The 22,183-nt window shown below is 47.3% G+C and overlaps 1 protein-coding gene across 1 annotated transcript; it reads right to left on the bottom strand.

Annotated features, from left to right (window-relative positions):
• Positions 1–19,787: 19,787 nt before the first annotated feature.
• Positions 19,788–21,619, bottom strand: LOC123453195. Its single transcript, XM_045129972.1, has 2 exons — positions 21,199–21,619; positions 19,788–20,802 (listed from the first exon to the last, which is right to left on the bottom strand). The coding sequence occupies exons 1-2, from the start codon at positions 21,436–21,438 to the stop codon at positions 20,626–20,628; spliced, it is 417 nt and encodes a 138-aa protein (XP_044985907.1). The 5' UTR covers positions 21,439–21,619; the 3' UTR covers positions 19,788–20,625.
• Between the last annotated feature and the right edge of the window lie 564 nt (positions 21,620–22,183).

Genomic DNA, 22,183 nt, shown 5'->3' with positions numbered 1-22,183 from the left:
GACCCTCGACCCCCGACCCCTGACACCCGACGCCACTGACCCCCGACCATCAACCTCCAACGCCACTGACCCCCGACCCCCGACCCCCGACGCCACTGACCCCCGACGCCACTAACCCTCGACCCCCGACGCCACTGCCCCCGACCCAGACCCTCGGCCCACGACTCCCGACCCCCGACGCTCGACGCCACCAACCCCCGACCCCCGACGCCACTGACACCCGATGTCACTGACCCTGGACCCCCGACGCCACTGACCCCCCACAACCGACGCCACTAACCCCCCGACCCCCGATGCCACCGACCCTCGACGGCACTGACTCCCGACGCCACTAAGCCCCGACCCCCGACACCTCTTCTGCCTTCTTTTGAACGAGAAGGTGCTTTTCGGCCTTCCAGAGGCCCACGGGGTCATAGTTTTGTAAATTATGAGTTAGGTCACATATTTTCCGATCATGTTAATTATAAAAACATCGTATTTGTGTTGATCGGGTGAATTTCAATGTGCAGTTGTTCGACGACCTCCACGTGCGTTGGACGAGCTCCGCCCTTGCGTTTGTTGGTGAGCACAAATGATTTCTCCTCCTACCCCCTTAATTTGCTCTGTCCCGGTCTTCGTGCCGATGAAACTTGCTAGCTATAGGTTTCTTCAATCATGAGTATGCGTGACCAGTATGCGTCTCCCGTTCGAAAGGGCGACATCTATAAATATGCATTTCTTTGCATATTTATAACCGCCATCCTTTCGAATTGTCCAACATTATCCATGGACAGCCCGAGTATGTGTAGATTGGGTTTGTTTTCCCGTATGCTGTGCTCCGGATCCGATGCGGAATTTCGTCAGTGCCTCCCCTGTTGTTCTCCGGGTACACATCCTCTCTGCTTATTGCCGAGACGTGTATCAGGAGAACAGCGGGGAGGTGCTGCCGAAATTCTGCGTCGCATCTGGAGCAGAGCATGGGAAAACGAACCCAGTCTACACATACTCGGGTGGGATTAGGACCTATCTTTACCTATTAGCGTGTAGGTTGCATGGACGTAATAAAACTGACAAACTTGATTAGCGTATGAATATAGATGATGAATTATGTATTTATTTCTTGTGCCCCCATAGGTAGCTAGGCAACATGAGTGATCGTGCTTGGATGTACACTGGTCACCCTAGTCAGAAAGACATGACCCATGAATGGTTAACAAAAACCAGGGGGTTTGTGAGAGCCGCATTTGCAAATGGCCAGCAAAAAACATGGTGCCCCTGTCCCAACTGCGACAACTGGAAAAAGCAGACAGAGTTTGAAATGGGTAAACACTTGCAGAAGTGGGGTTTTACGCCTAATTATACGGTGTGGACTTTTCATGGTGAGTCTGACCAACGTGCCAGAGCTGAGGTGATTCGTCGTCGCACCGACGAGCATGGTACCGGGATTGAAGACATGGTGCAAGACTTTGATGATGCTCGGGATTCGGACGATGAGATGGAGGAATCTGCAAAGGCCTTCTATGAAATGCTGGAGTCTTCAAAACGTCCTCTCCATGAGCAGACTGAGCTTTGTCAGCTGGATGCCATCGCGCAAGTAATGGCTCTGAAGGCTCAATTCAACCTAGGCAGAGAATGCTACGACGCGATGATGACGATATTTGGACGCTTTCTACCCAAAGGCCATGTACTGCCTGCAAACCTGTACCAGTCAGAGAAAATCCTCCGTGTACTTAAGATGCCCTATGAGAAGATACATGCCTGTGAGAATGGATGTGCCTTATTTAGGCTTGAGTATGCGGCCTTGAACTATTGCCCCATTTGCAATTCTTCCAGGTATATTGTGGTAGACAACGGCATGGGTGAGAAGAATCAGACCAAAATCCCCATTAGTGTTCTTCGATATCTGCCAATCGTACCAAGACTTCAACGTCTTTTCATGGTCGAAGAGACGGCCAGACAGATGACATGGCACAAATTGGGCAAAAGAACCGAACTAGATGCGGATGGGAACAAGATGCTGGTACACACTTCAGATGGTTTTGCGTGGAGGCACTTCGATGCATTACATAAGGATAAATCGGAAGATCCAAGGCAACCTAGAGTTTCCATCAGCACGGATGGGTTCAATGTGTATGGTATGACGGCAGCACAATACAGTTGTTGGCCTGTATTTGTCATTCCACTAAATTTGCCACCCGGAGAGATTATGAAAAGAAAGAACATTTTCCTGACGTTGATAATTCCAGGGCCCAACTATCCGGGGAAGAATATGAATGTGTACATGCAGCCGCTTAAGGATGAGTTGCAAGAAGCCTGGGATAATGGGATCAAGACCTACGACGCGGCTACCAAAACAAATTTCAAAATGCATGTGTGGTACATGTACTCGACGCATGATTATCCGGCGTTTGCGCTATTCGCTGGCTAGTGTGTGCATGGAAGGTTCCCGTGCACCACATGCAAGGCAGCTCTTCAGTTCCGTTGGCTGCAGGCTGGTCGCAAGTATTCTTGCTTCGACATGCATAGACAATTCCTGGATCCTGACCATAAGTTCAGAAAAGACAAGAAGAATTTCATCAAAGGTAGAGTTGTCAAAAACACTGCACCAGCTGCGTTGACAGGCCAACAGACCCTTGATCAGTTAAACGCTCTCGAGCCCGATCCTTTGCGTCCAGGATACTTCAAAGGGTATAATACGGAACACGCCTGGACTCACAAGTCATGCTTGTGGGATCTCCCTTACTTCAAAGACCTCCTTTGCCCACACAACATTGACGTGATGCACACTGAAAAGAATATTGCGGAGGCCATTTTTGGTACATTGTTCGGCATAGAGGGGAAGTCAAAAGATAATCCTAAGGCTAGAATCGACCTGGAGGCTCTATGTGATAGACCGTTGCAAAACTTGCGACAACGGAAAGGAAAGAAAAGCATAGCGAAGCCAAAGGCATGGTTCAATCTTGAAAGGCCAGCTATGAGGGAAATGCTATTGTGGGTGAAAATGCGGTTGATGTTCCCCGATGGGTATGCTGCGAATCTAAAGAGGGGAGCGAGTCTTGAGAAATTGAAAATATTTGGGCTCAAGAGTCATGATTGGCACATATGGATTGAGCGGGTAATGCCGGTGATGTTGCGTGGCTTTATCCCTGAGGATGAATGGCTAGTACTTGCAGAGCTGAGCTATTTCTTCTTCTCTATCTCTTCTTCTACGTAGCTTAGACTCATCCAAGAAAGGCTAAATTAGCCAATTGTCCTACGAAATGACATAATTAGCTTAGTTAGCTCCAAAATGGCCTATTTAATAAAAAAAGACCTATACTTAGCTAATTATCCTCGAAATGACATAATTAGCTCCAAAAAGGCATTCTTAGCCAATTTAGCCCGAAGAAGGAGACCAGAAGAGAAAAAGAGGAAAATGAAAGGAAGGAAGAGGAAAAAGGAGAAGAAGAAGGAGGAGAGGGAGGAGGAGAAGAAGAAGGAGAAGAAGGAGGAGAAGGAGAAGGAGCTCCTCCTTCCTCTTCTTCTTCCTCCTTCTTCTTCCTTCTCCTTCTCCTTCTTCTTCTCCTTCTCCTTCTTCTTTTCTTCTTCTTCTCCTCCTCCTCCTCCTCCTCCTTATTTTACTTATTCTTCTCTATCTCTTCTTCTACGTAGCTTAGACTTATCCAAGAAAGGCTAAATTGGCTAATTATCCTACGAAATGACATAATTAGCTTAGTTAGCTCCAAAATGGCCTATTTAATAAAAAATGACCTATACTTAGCTAATTATCCTCGAAATGACATAATTAGCTCCAAAAAGGCATTCTTAGCCAATTTAGCCCGAAGAAGGGGACAAGAAGAGAAAAAGAGGAAAATGAAAGGAAGGAAGAGGAAAAAGGAGAAGAAGAAGGAGGAGAGGGAGGAGGAGAAGAAGAAGGAGAAGAAGGAGGAGAAGGAGAAGGAGCTCCTCCTTCCCCTTCTTCTTCCTCCTTCTTCCTCCTTCTCCTTCTCCTTCTTCTTCTCCTTCTCCTTCTTCTTTTCTTCTTCTTCTCCTCTTCCTTATTCTTCTCCTCCTCCTCCTCCTCCTCCTTATTTTACTTCTTCTTCTCTATCTCTTCTTCTACGTAGCTTAGACTTATCCAAGAAAGGCTAAATTGGCTAATTATCCTACGAAATGACATAATTAGCTTAGTTAGCTCCAAAATGGCCTATTTAATAAAAAATGACCTATACTTAGCTAATTATCCTCGAAATGACATAATTAGCTCCAAAAAGGCATTCTTAGCCAATTTAGCCCGAAGAAGGGGACAAGAAGAGAAAAAGAGGAAAATGAAAGGAAGGAAGAGGAAAAAGGAGAAGAAGAAGGAGGAGAGGGAGGAGGAGAAGAAGAAGGAGAAGAAGGAGGAGAAGAAGGAGGAGAAGGAGAAGGAGCTCCTCCTTCCCCTTCTTCTTCCTCCTTCTTCCTCCTTCTCCTTCTCCTTCTTCTTCTCCTTCTCCTTCTTCTTTTCCTCTTCTTCTCCTCTTCCTTCTTCTTCTCCTCCTCCTCCTCCTCCTCCTCCTTATTTTACTTCTTCTTCTCTATCTCTTCTTCTACGTAGCTTAGACTTATCCAAGAAAGGCTAAATTGGCTAATTATCCTACGAAATGACATAATTAGCTTAGTTAGCTCCAAAATGGCCTATTTAATAAAAAATGACCTATACTTAGCTAATTATCCTCGAAATGACATAATTAGCTCCAAAAAGGCATTCTTAGCCAATTTAGCCCGAAGAAGGGGACAAGAAGAGAAAAAGAGGAAAATGAAAGGAAGGAAGAGGAAAAAGGAGAAGAAGAAGGAGGAGAGGGAGGAGGAGAAGAAGAAGGATAAGAAGGAGGAGAAGGAGAAGGAGCTCCTCCTTCCCCTTCTTCTTCCTCCTTCTTCCTCCTTCTCCTTCTCCTTCTTCATCTCCTTCTCCTTCTTCTTTTCTTCTTCTTCTCCTCTTCCTTCTTCTTCTCCTCCTCCTCCTCCTCCTCCTCCTTATTTTACTTCTTCTTCTCTATCTCTTCTTCTACGTAGCTTAGACTTATCCAAGAAAGGCTAAATTGGCTAATTATCCTACGAAATGACATAATTAGCTTAGTTAGCTCCAAAATGGCCTATTTAATAAAAAATGACCTATACTTAGCTAATTATCCTCGAAATGACATAATTAGCTCCAAAAAGGCATTCTTAGCCAATTTAGCCCGAAGAAGGGGACAAGAAGAGAAAAAGAGGAAAATGAAAGGAAGGAAGAGGCTCCTCCTCCTCCTCCTTTTTCTTCTTCTTCTCCTCTTCCTTCTCCTTCTCCTCCTCCTCCTCCTTCTTTTACTTCTTCTTCTCTTTCTCTTCTCCTATAGTTAGCTAGGGTTCCACCTAAATGACATAATTAGCTTAGTTAGCTCCTAAATGGTCTATACTTAGCTAATTTCTCTCCGAAATAACCTATATATACACTACTTCATCTAGTATTATTTTTCTAACTTTCTTATTTGTCATTTTGTAGATTACCTTCACTTCACGGGAAGCTTGGTTGATGGAATGCTTGAAGATTATTTCTTGTACCATGGGTTGTAGTGAAACTATTGTAGTATATGAATATATGAAACTTTGTATGCACGTGGATGAAACTGGTGTAATATATGGTTTGGTACGGATGTAACTTCCATAATATGTATGCACTATGAATGAGAGTTATTTTAATATGGTTATGAGTACGGAAAGAAATTTATTTATGTCAAATATATATATATCCTGATTATTGTTAAAAATGCTGGATATAACAAAAAATAAATAAAAAAGGGGCTGGTTCCCCTCTTTGCCGTCTGCCCCCACATGGCAAAGGGGGGGAGGCAGACGGCAAAGAGGGAATCTGCCCCCTCTCTCTCCCCTCTTTGCCGTCTGCCCCCACATGGCAAAGGGGGGAGGCAGACGGCAAAGAGGGAATCTGCCCCCTCTCTCTCCCCTCTTTGCCGTCTGCCCCCACATGGCAAAGGGGGGGAGGCAGACGGCAAAGAGGGAATCTGCCCCCTCTCTCTCCCCTCTTTGCCGTCTGCCCCCACATGGCAAAGGGGGGGAGGCAGACGGCAAGGAGAGGAGGCCTGCCGTTAACACTTAACGGGGACGTTGCAATATATGCCGTCCCACTTATTTTGCCGTCTGCCCCCTCATGGCAAAGATTCTTTGCCGTCCGCTTTGTGAAAGCAGACGGCAAAGAGCCTCTTCACCGGATTTTTTTTTACCGTTTACTTTGCCATGAGGGGGCAGACGGCAAAGCCTTTGCCGTCCGTGGTTGCCCCCTTTGCCGTCCGCCTTGGCAGACGGCAAATTTCTGAATTTCAGTAGTGGGAGGAGGACTCCCTCCCACCAGACCTAGTCCAACTTGGTTTGGGGGGGGGGAGAGTCCTCCCCCTTGGCTCGGCCGACCCCCTTGAGGGTCCTTGGACCCCAAGGCAAGGCCCCCTCCCTCCCACCTATATATACGGAGGTTTTAGGGCTGATTTGAGACGACTTTTCCACGGCAGCCCGACCACATACCTCCACGGTTTTTCCTCTAGATCGCGTTTCTGCGGAGCTCGGGCGGAGCCCTGCTGAGACAAGGTCATCACCAACCTCCGGAGCGCCGTCACGCTGCCGGAGAACTCTTCTACCTCTCCGTCTCTCTTGCTGGATCAAGAAGGCCGAGATCATCGTCGAGCTGTACGTGTGCTGAACGCGGAGGTGCCGTCCGTCCGGTACTAGATCGTGGGACTGATCGCGGGATTATTCGCGGGGCGGATCGAGGGACGTGAGGACGTTCCACTACATCAACCGCGTTCTCTAACGCTTCTGCTGTACGGTCTACAAGGGTATGTAGATCACTCATCCCCTCTCGTAGATGGACATCACCATCATAGATCTTCGTGCGCGTAGGAAATTTTTTGTTTCCCATGCGACGTTCCCCAACAGTGGCATCATGAGCTAGGTTCATGCGTAGATGTATTCTCGAGTAGAACACAAAAGTTTTTGTGGGCGGTGATGTGCGTTTTGCTGCCCTCCTTAGTCTTTTCTTGATTCCGCGGTATTGTTGGATTGAAGCGGCTTGGACCGACATTACTCGTACGCTTACGAGAGACTGGTTTCATCGTTACGAGTAACCCCCTTTGCTCAAAGATGACTGGCAAGTGACGGTTTCTCCAACTTTAGTTGAATCGGATTTGACCGAGGAGGTCCTTGGATGAGGTTAAATAGCAACTCATATATCTCCGTTGTGGTGTTTGCGTAAGTAAGATGCGATCCTACTAGATACCCTTGGTCACCACGTAAAACATGCAACAACAAAATTAGAGGACGTCTAACTTGTTTTTGCAGGGTATGATTGTGATGTGATATGTCCAACGATGTGATGTGATATATTGGATGTATGAGATGATCATGTTGTAATAGAAATATCGACTTGCACGTCGATGGTACGGCAACCGGCAGGAGCCATAGGGTTGTCTTTATACTAACATTTGTGCTTGCAGATGCGTTTACTATTTTGCTAGGATGTAGCTTTAGTAGTAATAGCATGAGTAGCACGACAACCCCGATGGCAACACGTTGATGGATGATCATGGTGTGGCGCCGGTGACAAGAAGATCGTGCCGGTGCTTTGGTGATGGAGATCAAGAAGCACGTGATGATGGCCATATCATGTCACTTATGAATTGCATGTGATGTTAATCCTTTTATGCACCTTATTTTGCTTAGAACGACGGTAGCATTATGAGGTGATCTCTCACTAAAATTTCAAGACGAAGTTGTGTTCTCCCCGACTGTGCACCGTTGCTACAGTTCATCGTTTCGAGACACCACGTGATGATCGGGTGTGATAGACTCAACGTTCACATACAACGGGTGCAAAACAGTTGCGCACGCGGAACACTCGGGTTAAGCTTGACGAGCCTAGCATGTGCAGACATGGCCTCGGAACACATGAGACCGAAAGGTCGATCGTGAATCATATAGTTGATATGATTAGCATAGGGATGCTTACCACTGAAACTATACCCAACTCACGTGATGATTGGACTTGGGATAGTGTAAGTGGATCATGAACCACTCAAATGACTAGAGAGATGTACTTTTTGAGTGGGAGTTTAGCATATAATTTGATTAAGTTGAACTCTAATTATCTTGAACATAGTCTAAGTCCACTTTGAATATATTTGTGTTGTAGATCATGGCTCACGCGATAGTCATCCTGAATTTTAATACGTTCCTAGAGAAAGCTAAGTTGAAAGATGATGGAAGCAACTTTGTAGACTGGGCTCGTAATCTTAAGCTAATCTTACAAGCTGGGAAGAAGGATTATGTCCTTAATGCTGCGCTAGGAGATGAACCACCCGCTACGGCTGATCAGGATGTTAAGAACGCTTGGTTAGCACGTAAGGAGGACTACTCAATAGTTCAATGTGCAGTCTTGTATGGCTTAGAACCGGGACTTCAACGCCGCTTTGAGCGTCATGGAGCATTTGAGATGTTCCAGGAGTTGGAGTTTATCTTTCAGAAGAACGCCCGGATCGAGAGGTATGAGACCTCCGATAAATTCTATGCTTGCAAGATGGAGGAAAACTCGTCTGTCAGTGAACATGTGCTCAAAATGTCTGGGTACTCAAACCGTCTAGCTGAACTGGGGATTGAACTCCCGCAAGAAGCTATCACTGACAGAATCCTTCAATCACTGTCGCCAAGCTACAAAGGCTTTGTGTTGAACTAGAACATGCAAGGGATGAACAAGTCTCCCGGCGAGTTGTTTGCGATGTTGAAAGTCGCAGAGTCTGAACTCCGTAAAGAGCATCAAGTGTTGATGGTGAATAAGACCACTAGTTTCAAGAGAAACGGCAAAGGCAAGAAGGGCAATTCGAAGAAGAGCGGCAAGCCTGTTGCCAATCCGCCGAAGAAACCCAGGGCTGGACCTAAGCCTGAAACGGAGTGTTTCTATTGCAAGGGTATGGGTCACTGGAAGCGCAATTGCCCCAAGTATCTGGAAGATAAGAAGGCGGACAAAGAAAAATCAGGTATATTTGATATACATGTTATTGATGTGTACTTAACCGGCTCTCGTAGTAGTGCGTGGGTATTCGATACTGGTTCTGTTGCTCATATTTGCAACTCGAAGCAGGAACTGCGGAATAGACGAAGGCTGGCGAAGGACGAAGTGACGATGCGCGTAGGAAACGGTTCCAAGGTTGATGCAATCGCCGTCGGCACAGTGTCACTTCAGCTACCATTGGGATTAGTGATGAACTTAAATCATTGTTATTTAGTGCCTCCGTTGAACATGAACATTATATCTGGATCTTGTTTATTGCGAGACGGTTACTCTTTTAAGTCTGAGAATAATGGTTGTTCTATTTCTATGAGTAACATCTTTTATGGTCATGCACCGAATGTGAGAGGATTGATCATATTGAATCTTGATAGCGATACACATATACATAACATTGAGACCAAAAGAGTTAGAGTAAATAATGATAGCGCCATATTTTTGTGGCACTGCCGCTTGGGTCATATTGGTGTAAAGCGCATGAAGAAACTCCATGCTGATGGACTTTTGGAGTCACTTGACTTTGATTCACTTGACACATGCGAACCATGCCTCATGGGCAAGATGACTGAGACTCCGTTCTCCAGAACAATGGAGCGTGCAAGTGACTTATTGGAAATCATACATACCGATGTGTGTGGTCCAATGAGCGTGGAAGCACGCGGCGGATATCGTTATTTTCTCACCTTCACTGACGATTTAAGTAGGTATGGTTATGTCTACTTGATGAAGCACAAGTCTGAAACATTTGAAAAGTTCAAGCAATTTCAGAGTGAAGTGGAAAATCATCGTAACAAGAAGATCAAGTTCCTACGGTCTGATCATGGGGGTGAATATCTGAGTTTCGAGTTTGGTGATCACTTAAGAAAATGTGGAATTGTTTCACAGTTGACACCGCCTGGAACACCACAGCGTAATGGTGTGTCCGAACGTCGTAATCGTACTTTGTTAGAGATGGTGCGATCTATGATGTCTCTTACTGATTTGCCGTTATCAATTTGGGGTTATGCATTAGAAACAGTTGCATTCACTTTAAATAGGGCACCATCAAAATCCGTTGAGACGACACCATACGAACTGTGGTATGGCAAAAGGCCAAAGTTGTCGTTTCTTAAAGTTTGGGGATGTGATGCTTATGTCAAAAAGCTTCAGCCTGAAAAGCTGGAACCCAAAGCGGAAAGGTGTGTCTTCATAGGTTACCCAAAAGAGACAGTTGGGTACACCTTCTATCTCAAATCCGAGGGCAAAGTGTTTGTTGCTAAAAACGGAGCTTTTCTCGAGAAGGAGTTTCTCTCGAGAGAATTGAGTGGGAGGAAGATAGAACTTGACGAGGTTGTCGAACCTCTCATCCCTCTGGATGGTGGCGCAGGGCAAGGTGAAACCTCTGTCGTTGCGACGCCGGTTGAGGAGGAAGTTAATGATGATGATCATGAAACTCCAGTTCAAGTTTCTGTTGAACCACGCAGGTTGACGAGATCACGCGCTGCTCCAGAGTGGTATGGTAATCCCGTCTTATCAATCATGTTGTTAGACAACAATGAACCTGCAAATTATGAAGAAGCAATGGTGGGCCCAGATTCCAACAAATGGCTAGAAGCCATGAAATCCGAGGTAGGATCCATGTATGAGAACAAAGTGTGGACTTTGGAGATACTACCTCAGGGCCGCAAGGCTATTCAGAACAAATGGATCTTTAAGAAGAAGACGGACGCTGACGGTAATGTGACCGTTTATAAAGCTCGACTTGTGGCAAAGGGTTTTTCACAAGTTCCAGGAGTTGACTACGATGAGACTTTCTCACCCGTAGCGATGCTTAAGTCCATCAGAATCATGTTAGAAAGAGCTGCATTTTTTGATTATGAAATCTGGCAGATGGATGTCAAAACGGCGTTCCTTAAGGGTTTCCTTAAGGAAGAGTTGTATATGATGCAACCTGAAGGTTTTGTCGATCCTAAAAATGCTGACAAGGTGTGCAAGCTCCAGCGATCCATTTATGGACTGTTGCAAGCATCTCGGAGTTGGAACAAACGCTTTGATGAGGTGATCAAAGCATTTGGGTTTATACAAGTGGTTGGAGAATCCTGTATTTACAAGAAAGTGAGTGGGAGCTCTGTGTCGTTTCTAATATTATATGTGGATGACATATTACTGATTGGAAACAACGTAGAGCTTTTGGAGAGCATAAAAGGTTACTTGAATAAAAGTTTCTCTATGAAGGACCTAGGAGAAGCTGCTTACATTCTAGGCATTAAGATCTATAGGGATAGATCGAGACGCCTGATAGGACTTTCACAAAGCACATACCTTGATAAAGTTTTGAAAAGGTTCAAAATGGAACAGTCCAAGAAAGGGTTCTTGCCAGTTTTACAAGGTACAAGATTGAGTAAGACTCAGTGCCCAGCAACTGATGAAGATAGAGAGCATATGCGCTCCGTCCCCTATGCTTCAGCCATAGGTTCTATCATGTATGCGATGCTGTGCACTAGACCGGATGTTAGCCTGGCCAGAGTGGATCACTGGACAGCGGTCAAGAATATCCTGAAGTACCTGAAAAGGACTAAGGAGATATTTCTCGTGTATGGAGGTGACGAAGAGCTCGCCGTAAAAGGTTACGTCGATGCAAGCTTTGACACAGATCCGGACGACTCTAAGTCGCAAACCGGATACGTATTTATTCTTAATGGGGGTGCAGTAAGCTGGTCAGTTCCAAGCAAAGCGTCGTAGCAGATTCTACATGTGAAGCGGAGTACATGGCTGCCTCGGAGGCGGCTAAGGGGGGGGGGGTGTCTGGATGAAGCAGTTCATGACGGATCTTGGAGTGGTGCCAAGCGCACTGAATCCAATAACCTTGTTCTGTGACAATACTGGTGCCATTGCCTTAGCAAAGGAACCACGGTTTCACAAGAAGACCAGACACATCAAACGACGCTTCAACCTCATCCGCGACTACGTCCAGGAAGAGGACGTAAATATGTGCAAAGTGCACACGGATCTGAATGTAGCAGACCCGCTGACTAAACCTCTTCCACGGCCAAAACATGATCGACACCAGAACTGTATGGGTGTTAGATTTATTACAATGTAATTCACATGGTGATGTGAGGGCTAAATTATTGACTCTAGTGCAAGTGGGAGACTGTTGGAATTATGCCCAAGAGGCAATAATAAATATATAGTTATTATTATAATTCCTGTATCAAGATAACAGTTTATTATCCATGCTATAATTGTATTGAATGAAGACTCATTTACATGTGTGGATACATAGACAAAACACCGTCCCTAGCATGCCTCTAGTTGGCTAGCCAGTTGATCGATGATAGTCAGTGTCTTCTGATTATGAACAAGGTGTTGTTGCTTGATAACTGGATCACGTCATTGGGAAAATCACGTGATGGACTAGACCCAAACTAATAGACGTAGCATGTTGATCGTGTCATTTTGTTGCTACTGTTTTCTGCGTGTCAAGTATTTATTCCTATGACCATGAGATCATATAACTCACTGACACCGGAGGAATGCTTTGTGTGTATCAAACGTCGCAACGTAACTGGGTGACTATAAAGATGCTCTACAGGTATCTTCGAAGGTGTTAGTTGAGTTAGTATGGATCAAGACTGGGATTTGTCACTCCGTGTGACGGAGAGGTATCTCGGGGCCCACTCGGTAATACAACATCACACACAAGCCTTGCAAGCAATGTAACTTAGTGTAAGTTGCGGGATCTTGTGTTACGGAACGAGTAAAGAGACTTGCCGGTAAACGAGATTGAAATAGGTATGCGGATACTGACGATCGAATCTCGGGCAAGTAACATACCGAAGGACAAAGGGAATGACATACGGGATTATACGAATCCTTGGCACTGAGGTTCAAACGATAAGATCTTCGTAGAATATGTAGGATCCAATATGGGCATCCAGGTCCCGCTATTGGATATTGACCGAGGAGTCTCTCGGGTCATGTCTACATAGTTCTCGAACCCGCAGGGTCTGCACACTTAAGGTTCGACGTTGTTTTATGTGTGTTTGAGTTATATGGTTGGTTACCGCATGTTGTTCGGAGTCCCGGATGAGATCACGGACGTCACGAGGGTTTCCGGAATGGTCCGGAAACGAAGATTGATATATAGGATGACCTCATTTGATTACCGGAAGGTTTTCGGAGTTACCGGGAATGTACCGGGAATGACGAATGGGTTCCGGGAGTTCACCGGGGGGGGGGGGCAACCCACCCCGGGGAAGCCCATAGGCCTTGGGGAGACACACCAGCCCTTAGTGGGCTGGTGGGACAACCCACAAGTGCTCTATGCGCCAAGAGAAGAAAAATCAAGAGGAAAAAAAAAAGGGAGGAGGTGGGAAGGGAGGAGGACTCCCTCCCACCAAACCTAGTCCAACTCGGTTTGGGGGGGGAGAGTCCTCCCCCTTGGCTCGGCCGACCCCCTTGAGGGTCCTTGGACCCCAAGGCAAGGCCCCCTCCCTCCCACCTATATATACGGAGGTTTTAGGGCTGATTTGAGACGACTTTTCCACGGCAGCCCGACCACATACCTCCACGTTTTTTCCTCTAGATCGCGTTTCTGCGGAGCTCGGGCGGAGCCCTGCTGAGACAAGGTCATCACCAACCTCCGGAGCGCCGTCACGCTGCCGGAGAACTCTTCTACCTCTCCGTCTCTCTTGCTGGATCAAGAAGGCCGAGATCATCGTCGAGCTGTACGTGTGCTGAACACGGAGGTGCCGTCCGTTCGGTACTAGATCGTGGGACTGATCACGGGATTGTTCGCGGGGCGGATCGAGGGACGTGAGGACGTTCCACTACATCAACCGCGTTCTCTAACGCTTCTACTGTACGGTCTACAAGGGTATGTAGATCACTCATCCCCTCTCGTAGATGGACATCACCATGATAGATCTTCGTGCGCGTAGGAAATTTTTTGTTTCCCATGCGACGTTCCCCAACAGGTAGGTATTCGACATTTGCAACTAAGTGGATGGCGTGTGGGTCAAAAAATCTAATCTTCCTAGGTGATTCCCAAATCCGATCGGAAATGCAGATTTGGTCATTTGATATTGCGAGCCTTTGTGTCTAATCTAACATCTCATTCAGAAGGGTTTTGTTGTTGTCTTCCTGGACGTGATCTGCCATTGGCACTAGGAAAAACATTCCAAGGATCCGACCTGACATCAATCCGGACGCAGCTTCAGTGACTTGGCTTCACCAATCACAGAGCGCCTTACCCCACAATATCTACCCTTCATTCACATCCCGTGGACAGGATTCACTCAAGGCAAAAAAGCCCAACCTTGGTAGTTTTGAGCTATACATGGAGTGACATGAATAAAACAGTTAGGCCCTGGACAATCTCCAACCTTAATATTTCCAAACACAAAATTTATGATGTTAAAGAGTAATTCCATTGTACAAGGGGAAAATGACAACATTCATTGAAAATTGCAAGCAATTAACTTCACTGCATAATTTGCAAAACATTGAAAATTGCAAGCACTAGATACAAAAAGTCTGAAACAATCAAAGAAACAAACACTGAACATGTAGCATAAATAGTCAACCACTTGACATTGATGAATAAACATCCAACTCTTCAAGACATAATGTGTTGGTAGTGTTTTTATGTTCATCAAATCAAGAACTTTCAATCCATGTCCACACAACATTCTTGCCCTTTCAAACATTCCACAAGTGCATGTTGTTGTTTGGTTAAAAGGATCACCTATCACTATGCGCTCATCCTCAAAAGTTGAATCACCATGCAAACTACCAATAGCAACAACATATTTGTTTCCATCCAATACTCTACTACATGCAGCCATGGATCTTTCATACTCACTTTGGGAAGCTTCAAAAATTGTTGGAGTGTACACTTTGCTTTCTTGTACCTTCATAGGTGTGCTCATCTTGATTCTTGGTATGTTTTTTCTTGCTTCAAATTCAGATTCCAGCTCTCTATTTTTTTTGTTCCACTATCCTTTCAAAATGTTTTAAAAATCTAACAGTATGAAGATCAGATTTCAAATGGTTCTTCAATGAATTGTTGAAGCTCTCACTTAATTGTGTACTTCGCACTCCCAAACTGAAGATGTCTCTCATAAAACATTCAGTCCCACTTTTCTTTCACCTTGTATATACTGTGGAACCAAGTTTGCTTATGCATTTTTAACCTCATGTTGGCAAATGCTTCTTCAAACTCGACCTTGTCCTCATAACCACACATACAAGCACTAAAATCAGTGAGAATATGTGATTCTTCGTCTTCATCTTTGTCTTCACCCTTTGAGCTTGGCTGTAGTAAATTCAGCTAAAATCAGAATTACCTCCGGCGAACAACGACTGTATCTTCTCGAGGGGCAGATCAGGTGAACGAAATCCACGGCCGTTGTATCTTCTCAGCAGCTCCGGCGCGGCGAGGCCCTCCTCCCTGTCGCCTCTGCGGCGGCGCGAGGCCGCCCTACTTTCTCTCCAATGCGGCGCGGCGACCTCCTTTGCTTTGGACGGAACAAATCTTCAGCCTCTCTTGCACAGCGACGCCTCTCACCTCTCTCCTAGGCTCTCTGAGGTCGCGCTCTCGCCAAACCCTGCTTCCGTCGCGGCCGTGTGGGAGAACTCGGTGCCGGCCCCGTGAAAACACCTCGCCCCTGCTCTGGTCTTTTCGATGAAACTACCAAGGTCGGGTTTTTTTGCCTTGAATGAATCCTGTCCACATGATGTGAACGAAGGGTAGATATTGTGGGGTAAGGCGCTTTGTGACTTGGTGAATCCAGGATTTTTTCACTGTTTTGACCTTTATAGGTAAATATGAGCACAAAATGAACTCATTCTAAAAGTATTTTTAGATCTGACCTTTTTTAAGAACGCCAGAGTCCGTGACGTTGCAGCTACACGTAGAATGGCGTTTCTGCTCCAAATACAGACGCCAGTCTACTATAGCGTTAGGGACCACAGAAAAAATGCCATGGACGTTGGCGTTTCTGTGCATGCTGCAACGCCATGCAATCTGACGGTTCTTACCTATGGAAAAGAGCATGACCAGTCTTGCTCGGCGATCAGTAAGTGCATGCGATGAGGAGACCGAGTTCCTTCACTGCGGAGAGAGAGACAAGAGACGACAAGTACTCGCGTGACGGGTTAATCAAGCAGCAGATGCATCGCAAGTCAGTGGAGGCATTCAATCGAGTAGCAGACGCATGTGGAAGGAAGAGCACTAGATGCATGCAGACTTGGCACTAGCTAGCGTGATGGGTGCATGGATGGATGGCAGCAGCCAGCTCCCCACCACTTGATGTGATTGATGGTGATAAATACGCGTCAAGTCGCAGCTGTTGATGTCCTGCACCTAGCTAGCTAGCTCCCCTCCCATGTTGTTGCTGTCCTGCCCCTAGGCAGCAACGCCAAGCTGCATGGCGTTGCAGCCTGCACAGAAACGTTGTTTATGTGGTCTGCAGCGTCGCAGTAGACTCATGTTTGAATGTAGATCAAAAACGTCATGACAGACTGACGTTTCTACGTGTAGCCGCAACGTCATGGACTCTGGCGTTTCTAAAAGGGTCAAACCCGAAAATACTTTTAGAATAAGTTCATTTTGTGTTCATGTTTTCCTGTAAGGTCAGAATAGTGAAAAAACTCATGAATCCAAGTCACTGAAGCTATTCAATCCGGGGCATCACGTGGGACCAGATTTGTCGCCTGGTAGTCAAGTTGAGTCATCGGATCTGAGCATACGATCGTGTAAAATGAGATGTTCTTGTTTTTTTTCCCGGGCCTAATCGGTCATCGACTTCGATACGTGTGCTTTCCGCTTTTCGATTTGGTCTGACACCTAGCTTGAGAAAGCCAACTCATCATGGAAATCCACGTGTACTCCAAGTTGCCAGATGTCATGGCTTAGCCGGGAGCTAAGTTCTTGACATGTATTAGGTGGTCGGTCGATTCAGCGAAGAGGGTGATCATGTCGAACATGAAGAGCTGGCTTGGCATGAAATTCATGTCGATGTTGATGTGCTCTCCCATGTTGATCCCCATCAAACCATGATGACTATGTAGCAGGAACTACATGGGTCGCCAATGACAGAGTCGATTCCTGCGAATCTCGGGTAGGGTGTTTCAAGTTTGTAGTCTAGATATGATGGTAAAAAGTACATGCGGTTTTACCCAGGTTGGTACTCCCTCGAAGAGATAATACCCAACATACTTCTTGTGTGTGTATTGACTTTGGATGGTGTACAAAATACACGTGATCTACCACGAGATTACTATTTGTTATCTATGAGCCTTACCCTTTGGTATATATAGATACTAAAGGGTCTACGACTTACATATAGGTCAGGTACGCATACTAACTGTGTTGTAGTCAACCTCTAAGTCTTAGAGTTTGCGTTAAGTCTTTGGAAATATTCCTTCATGAGCCATGGGCCACCTAGAGATGGCCTACTAGTGAATCGTCATGGGGTCCTCGGCTCGGCCCACCTTACTAGAAGATGACGTGGTAAGTGACCCCTAGTTTAGAACACTATCAAGCGAAAAGTGTCAATAGAACACTTTAACAAAAAACATGTTGAGGAAATTTTTTCATAACAATATACTTTCATACGTGGTGTATACAAAAATACACATAAATGAAAATGGACCTTTTTTGTTGTTGTTGCGCTGGGAATTTGTTCTTTTTGTGCAGCTTGCAAACAATAATATTTTTTCAACGAAATTTTACAGATCCACTATGAATATGTATATGTTTTCATAATTTTTTTTTTTGGAATTTTCTGAAACGTAGAAATATCCTTTTTGAATCTTTTGAAATAAAGTTCTCCAATACCCCCGTCCTCCAAAACTTCACACTCCACTATCAAGAAGCATGGACGATGTGTTTTGATGCAAGTTCACCTTAGTGTTGAGTTTGTTTCTCAAAATGAGCCAACCAATGATCTTGACCTTGTTAGGTACTCTTGAACGCCAAATGAGGTTAGGGTTGGGCGTCTAGGTCATCTTCGGTGATGAGAATGTTATATAAGCGAGACAGGAGACGAAAGTCTCACTTGAGGTGAGCGAGCATCGGTCCGGGCTGTTCTCAATCCTAGCATCATTTAACAACGACAACACGAAATCCAACTCGGTAGAGGCAACACAGGTGAGCCGGTTCTGCAGGTTATAAAGTAATTCATGTTGCATAATTATGGAAACAGAGATGTTTATATTGATAGAGTGCAAGATGAGGTTTTGAAAAATCTATGGAGAGTGTGGAGGTGGTGCACTCGTGGAACCACCCCTCGAAAATTGAAAAAGAAAGTTTATTGCTAAGCATTAGGCCCAGCCCAAGATAACACACCTCCCTCGGCCCCCCCCCCCCCCCCCCCAGCCCAATGAACCCACAGCATTAGGCCCAACCGGCTGGCTGCTGCTGCTCCTGCTGGGCGCTGGCTGCCTGCTGCTGCTCCTGTTGGGCGCTGGCTGCTGCCCCTGCTCCTTCTAGGGGTCAGGTGTTGGCTGCTGGCTGTTGCCTGCTGCGCACACTGCGGTCAATCGGTGAACTAAACGGTGCCGATTGCTGAAGGACGGGGCTACAAGAGCAACGTATATTTCAAAACCAATTGAAGAAAAATATCCAGTGGTTCTCATGCTGCCTAAAGACCCGTTCGGTAATCCACCGCTCCTATGATCTGCAGAGCAGCTGTTTGCTCACTTCCGAAAATTGAACTACCGCTTTGCCCGCTCCCGGAGCGGAGCCGTGGAGCGGAGTGACACCGAACGGGGGCTAAGTATCCATGAGTTTTGTGCTATATAAATCAGTAATGAAGTACACGTTCAGATCATCCATATTTTTCTTTGAGGAGAAAGGCAGGAGCTCTACCCAATTCACTATGAGGGAAACAAAGCCGAAAACTAAATGATTGAAAAGGGACAATCATGCAAAGCCCCGAAAAGGGAAGATAAACAAAAAAGAAACAACAATACTCATAGCGGCCAACTCGAAACAACACCACCAACTTGCCCACAATCCAAAGATGAGTGGGTGAACTCTTCCGAGACGAGCTCTCCGAGACACCTTCAAGAAGGATAACAACGCTCAAGGACGCCGCTGCAGCAGGCATCGACCCTCGTCGAAGACTTAAGCTTTCGCCCAGAGTGACCCAGCCCCCACCAAACCTCGGGAGAAGGCCGGCGACATCAATAGCCCACATGGAAACCCTTGAAACCAACAAGCCACGGTCTACTGAAGTGGAGGAACTCATGGACGACAACTCCAAAAAGGAAGGAACCGAGCCACTCTAGACAGAGAGCAAACCAAGACGGAGCTATAACTGATTTTTGTGCATGCTTCTTTTAGTAGTATTGGACATGTAAGCTCTTACAGTATAATTGGTGCAACAAATCCAAATTGCACGTAATATGCCTTGAGCCTGTGTGAGTGGGAAGGCATCAACCTGTTTCCACCACTCGGCTATGCCTTAGTCTGTTATTAGACATGTTCTGATTCAGATAAGACAAAAGAAATCTTAGGTAAGAACGATGAAACATCAGTACTTTGTAAAGAGAAACAGAGGTCATGAAAGTGTTCAACAAGAACCACCATAAGCTCAAATCACTCTCGGTTAGCATTGGTGGAATTGGTGGATCAAAGGTTGAGTTCAGAGCTAAGAAGGCAAGAAGAGCATATCCATAGTTATTGCTCATGTTTGTCGCTTCTTGGTTAGTCCGGTGGCTATAGAGCACTTCTTCAGTTGTTCTACTGTTCTGGCTAAATAATTGTCCATAATACCATGTATGTTGCTCGTAGTCTCAGAACATAAATCGGAACAAAAACTGTAGCAGACTAAGCTAACTACACGGCCGATCGAGCCAAGCACTACGACATTAGTGACTTGAGCGACCGGGCTTTCAGAGGCTTTCTCCACCTCTTCTTCAACGGGCTCTTCCTCTTGGTGATGTCGCGGGGCTGTTCGCCATTGCAGCCAAGCATGCCGTCGCCGCTGCTCTCCTCATCCCAGCCCGTGATCCCAGCGATGACGTTGTTGCCCGTAGGCTCGTCGACCACACGTACAGATAACGGCGCTGCTTGATGGTCTGAATCATCAGCTTGTGCCTGACCTGCACTAAAATTAAGTTGCATTTCGCACTGTGCCTCCTCTTTCAGTTCCTCCTCTTCCGATGGTTCAGCAGGCAGTGGAGGTTCCGGCACGTTATGGTCGCTGCTGATCCCAGCAGTGCCATTGTTGAGAGCAAGCTCGTCGACGACATGTGCTGATGGTGGGAGCACAGCTCGATGGTCTGATCCGTTCGCTTGTGCCTGACCTGCACTAAAATTGTGTTCCATTTCAGATGGTGCCTCCTCCTTCAGTGGTTCAGGAGGCACTTTAGGTTCCGCCACGCTATCAATGTTTGACGTGCGGCGCTTCTTGGTGCCGGGGCCAAACCCGGCATAGTAGTAGAACCCGTCGCCGAGGATGACTGTGTGCCTCTTCCTCTGTGGATTCTCGCTGCCTGTGGTCTTTGGCTTCTCATCCGAGTGGTACGAGCAGAAGGAGTTGGGCTCTCTTGTGAGCCGGCGGCAGAACCACCCCTTGTTGTTGTTCTTACTGCACGTTCACACCCGTTTCTTCACTTTGACGGTTTGACCCCGGCCATGTCCTCCTGCTCCCGGCCCTCCATGATACAGCCGAATGGAGGCATGCTCGGTAGGAATAGGCGAATAGCCAGCTAGGTCGCCAGCTGACACTGATGAAGTGAGTCTCCTTGAAGAGCTGCTCCGCCTGAAGGACAAGGACGGAAAAAGATACAGGTCAACAAAAGGAAAGAGCTAACTATCAAGATATGCTGAACTGAAATGCGGTAGGGCGCGATTCCAGCCCTAGCCGCCTGCGCCGCCACCGGCCGGCCACTAATATTCCGGCGAGGGAGCGCTTGCTTGCTAACTGACCCGCCCTGTGTGGCTGGCTAGTCGCCGGAGGAACGGAACCCTAGTGATGCGCTCCAGAGTCCAGGCGCCGAGCGGGAACCGAGGGCGGACGCGAGGTGGATATGCTAGCTGCTACACAGAAACAAGCGGCGGCGCACAAGGGAAGGGACACATACATACAGCAGGCTGCGGCCAGGCAGGAGAGCACGGAGCGAGAGGTGGGGTGGGGTGGGGGTGGTGACGAGATTACCTGGGGGTCCGAGAGGTCGAGCTGGTTCATGAGGTCCCACGGCGACCGGCTGAGCTCGCAGCAGGGCTCGCCGGAGGAGGAGGCCTCGGGCGCCACGAAGCCGGGCCGGGATTCGTGGGCTGGGGCCGGCGGCGCGGGCGGGGGCAGCTCGAATCGCGGCGGCTCGGTGGAGGCGCAACTGGCGGGGGGTGCGGCTGCGGCGGAGCCCAGCAGGCGGGAGGCGCACCTGCGGATCCGCATGGCCGCCGGTGGCCGGAGAGGAGCGAAGGGAGCTGGAGATCTGGAGAGCTTGCTCGCCAGCCAGGGTTTGGGATTTGGGTGCGAGGCAGCGAGCAGGAAGGTGGATGGCTGGATTTCGACCCCGGACGAGGCAGCACGAAACGAAGCAGGTGTGATTTCGGCGAGGGCCCACTTGCCACACGAGCCGTCCGGTCTTTTTGGAGAGAGTGGTGGAAACATGAGACATGAACGTTAGATTCAACTCGTCGACACATTTGGTCAGCTTGTATCTGTTTGGATCAAAAGGACACGGAAATTACACCGACCTAAACGGACCAGCGTCTGCTTTTCATCCGCGTGTCAATCCATTCCCGATATAAATTTGAGCCTCATTTGTGTCGGCCCGGGCACGAAACCAACGTGTGCGACGCCCGCCTACTACTCCTCCTAGCCGGCCAGTCAGTGACACGTAGGTCATTCTCTACCCCCCCCCCCCCCAATCGACGGCGAGCCCCCGTCCACCCTACCCCATCGCCACCGCCGTCCAATTCTGATGACCTTGCTAGCAATTCGCGCCCACTTACCATCCCCGCATCATGCCACCTTCCCATGTCACCGCCACCGTCACCTCGTCGCTGGGCCCCGCGCCCTCCGGCAGGTCCTTCGACAACGCCGCCACGCTCGTCGGACACCGCCAGGACAGTTACCTGGTCCAGGAGGCGAGCTTCGCCTGCCAGCTTCTTCGACGACGCGCGCAAGCTATTCG

Source organism: Hordeum vulgare, chromosome 5H (genome assembly GCF_904849725.1).
Source record: "Hordeum vulgare subsp. vulgare chromosome 5H, MorexV3_pseudomolecules_assembly, whole genome shotgun sequence".
In the NCBI taxonomy this organism is placed as follows: Eukaryota; Viridiplantae; Streptophyta; class Magnoliopsida; order Poales; family Poaceae; genus Hordeum; species Hordeum vulgare.
The sequence above is the reverse complement of the archived record's forward strand: the minus strand, read 5'-3'. Positions and strand labels throughout refer to the sequence as shown.

Excerpts from the sequence above, each read along its gene's own strand:
- LOC123453195 (XM_045129972.1), bottom strand. The coding sequence starts at position 21,438 with ATGCGGATCCGCAGGTGCGCCTCCCGCCTGCTGGGCTCCGCCGCAGCC. Across the intron at positions 20,803-21,198 it reads TCGACCTCTCGGACCCCCAG|GCGGAGCAGCTCTTCAAGGA; the intron begins GTAATCTCGTCA and ends CTTGTCCTTCAG.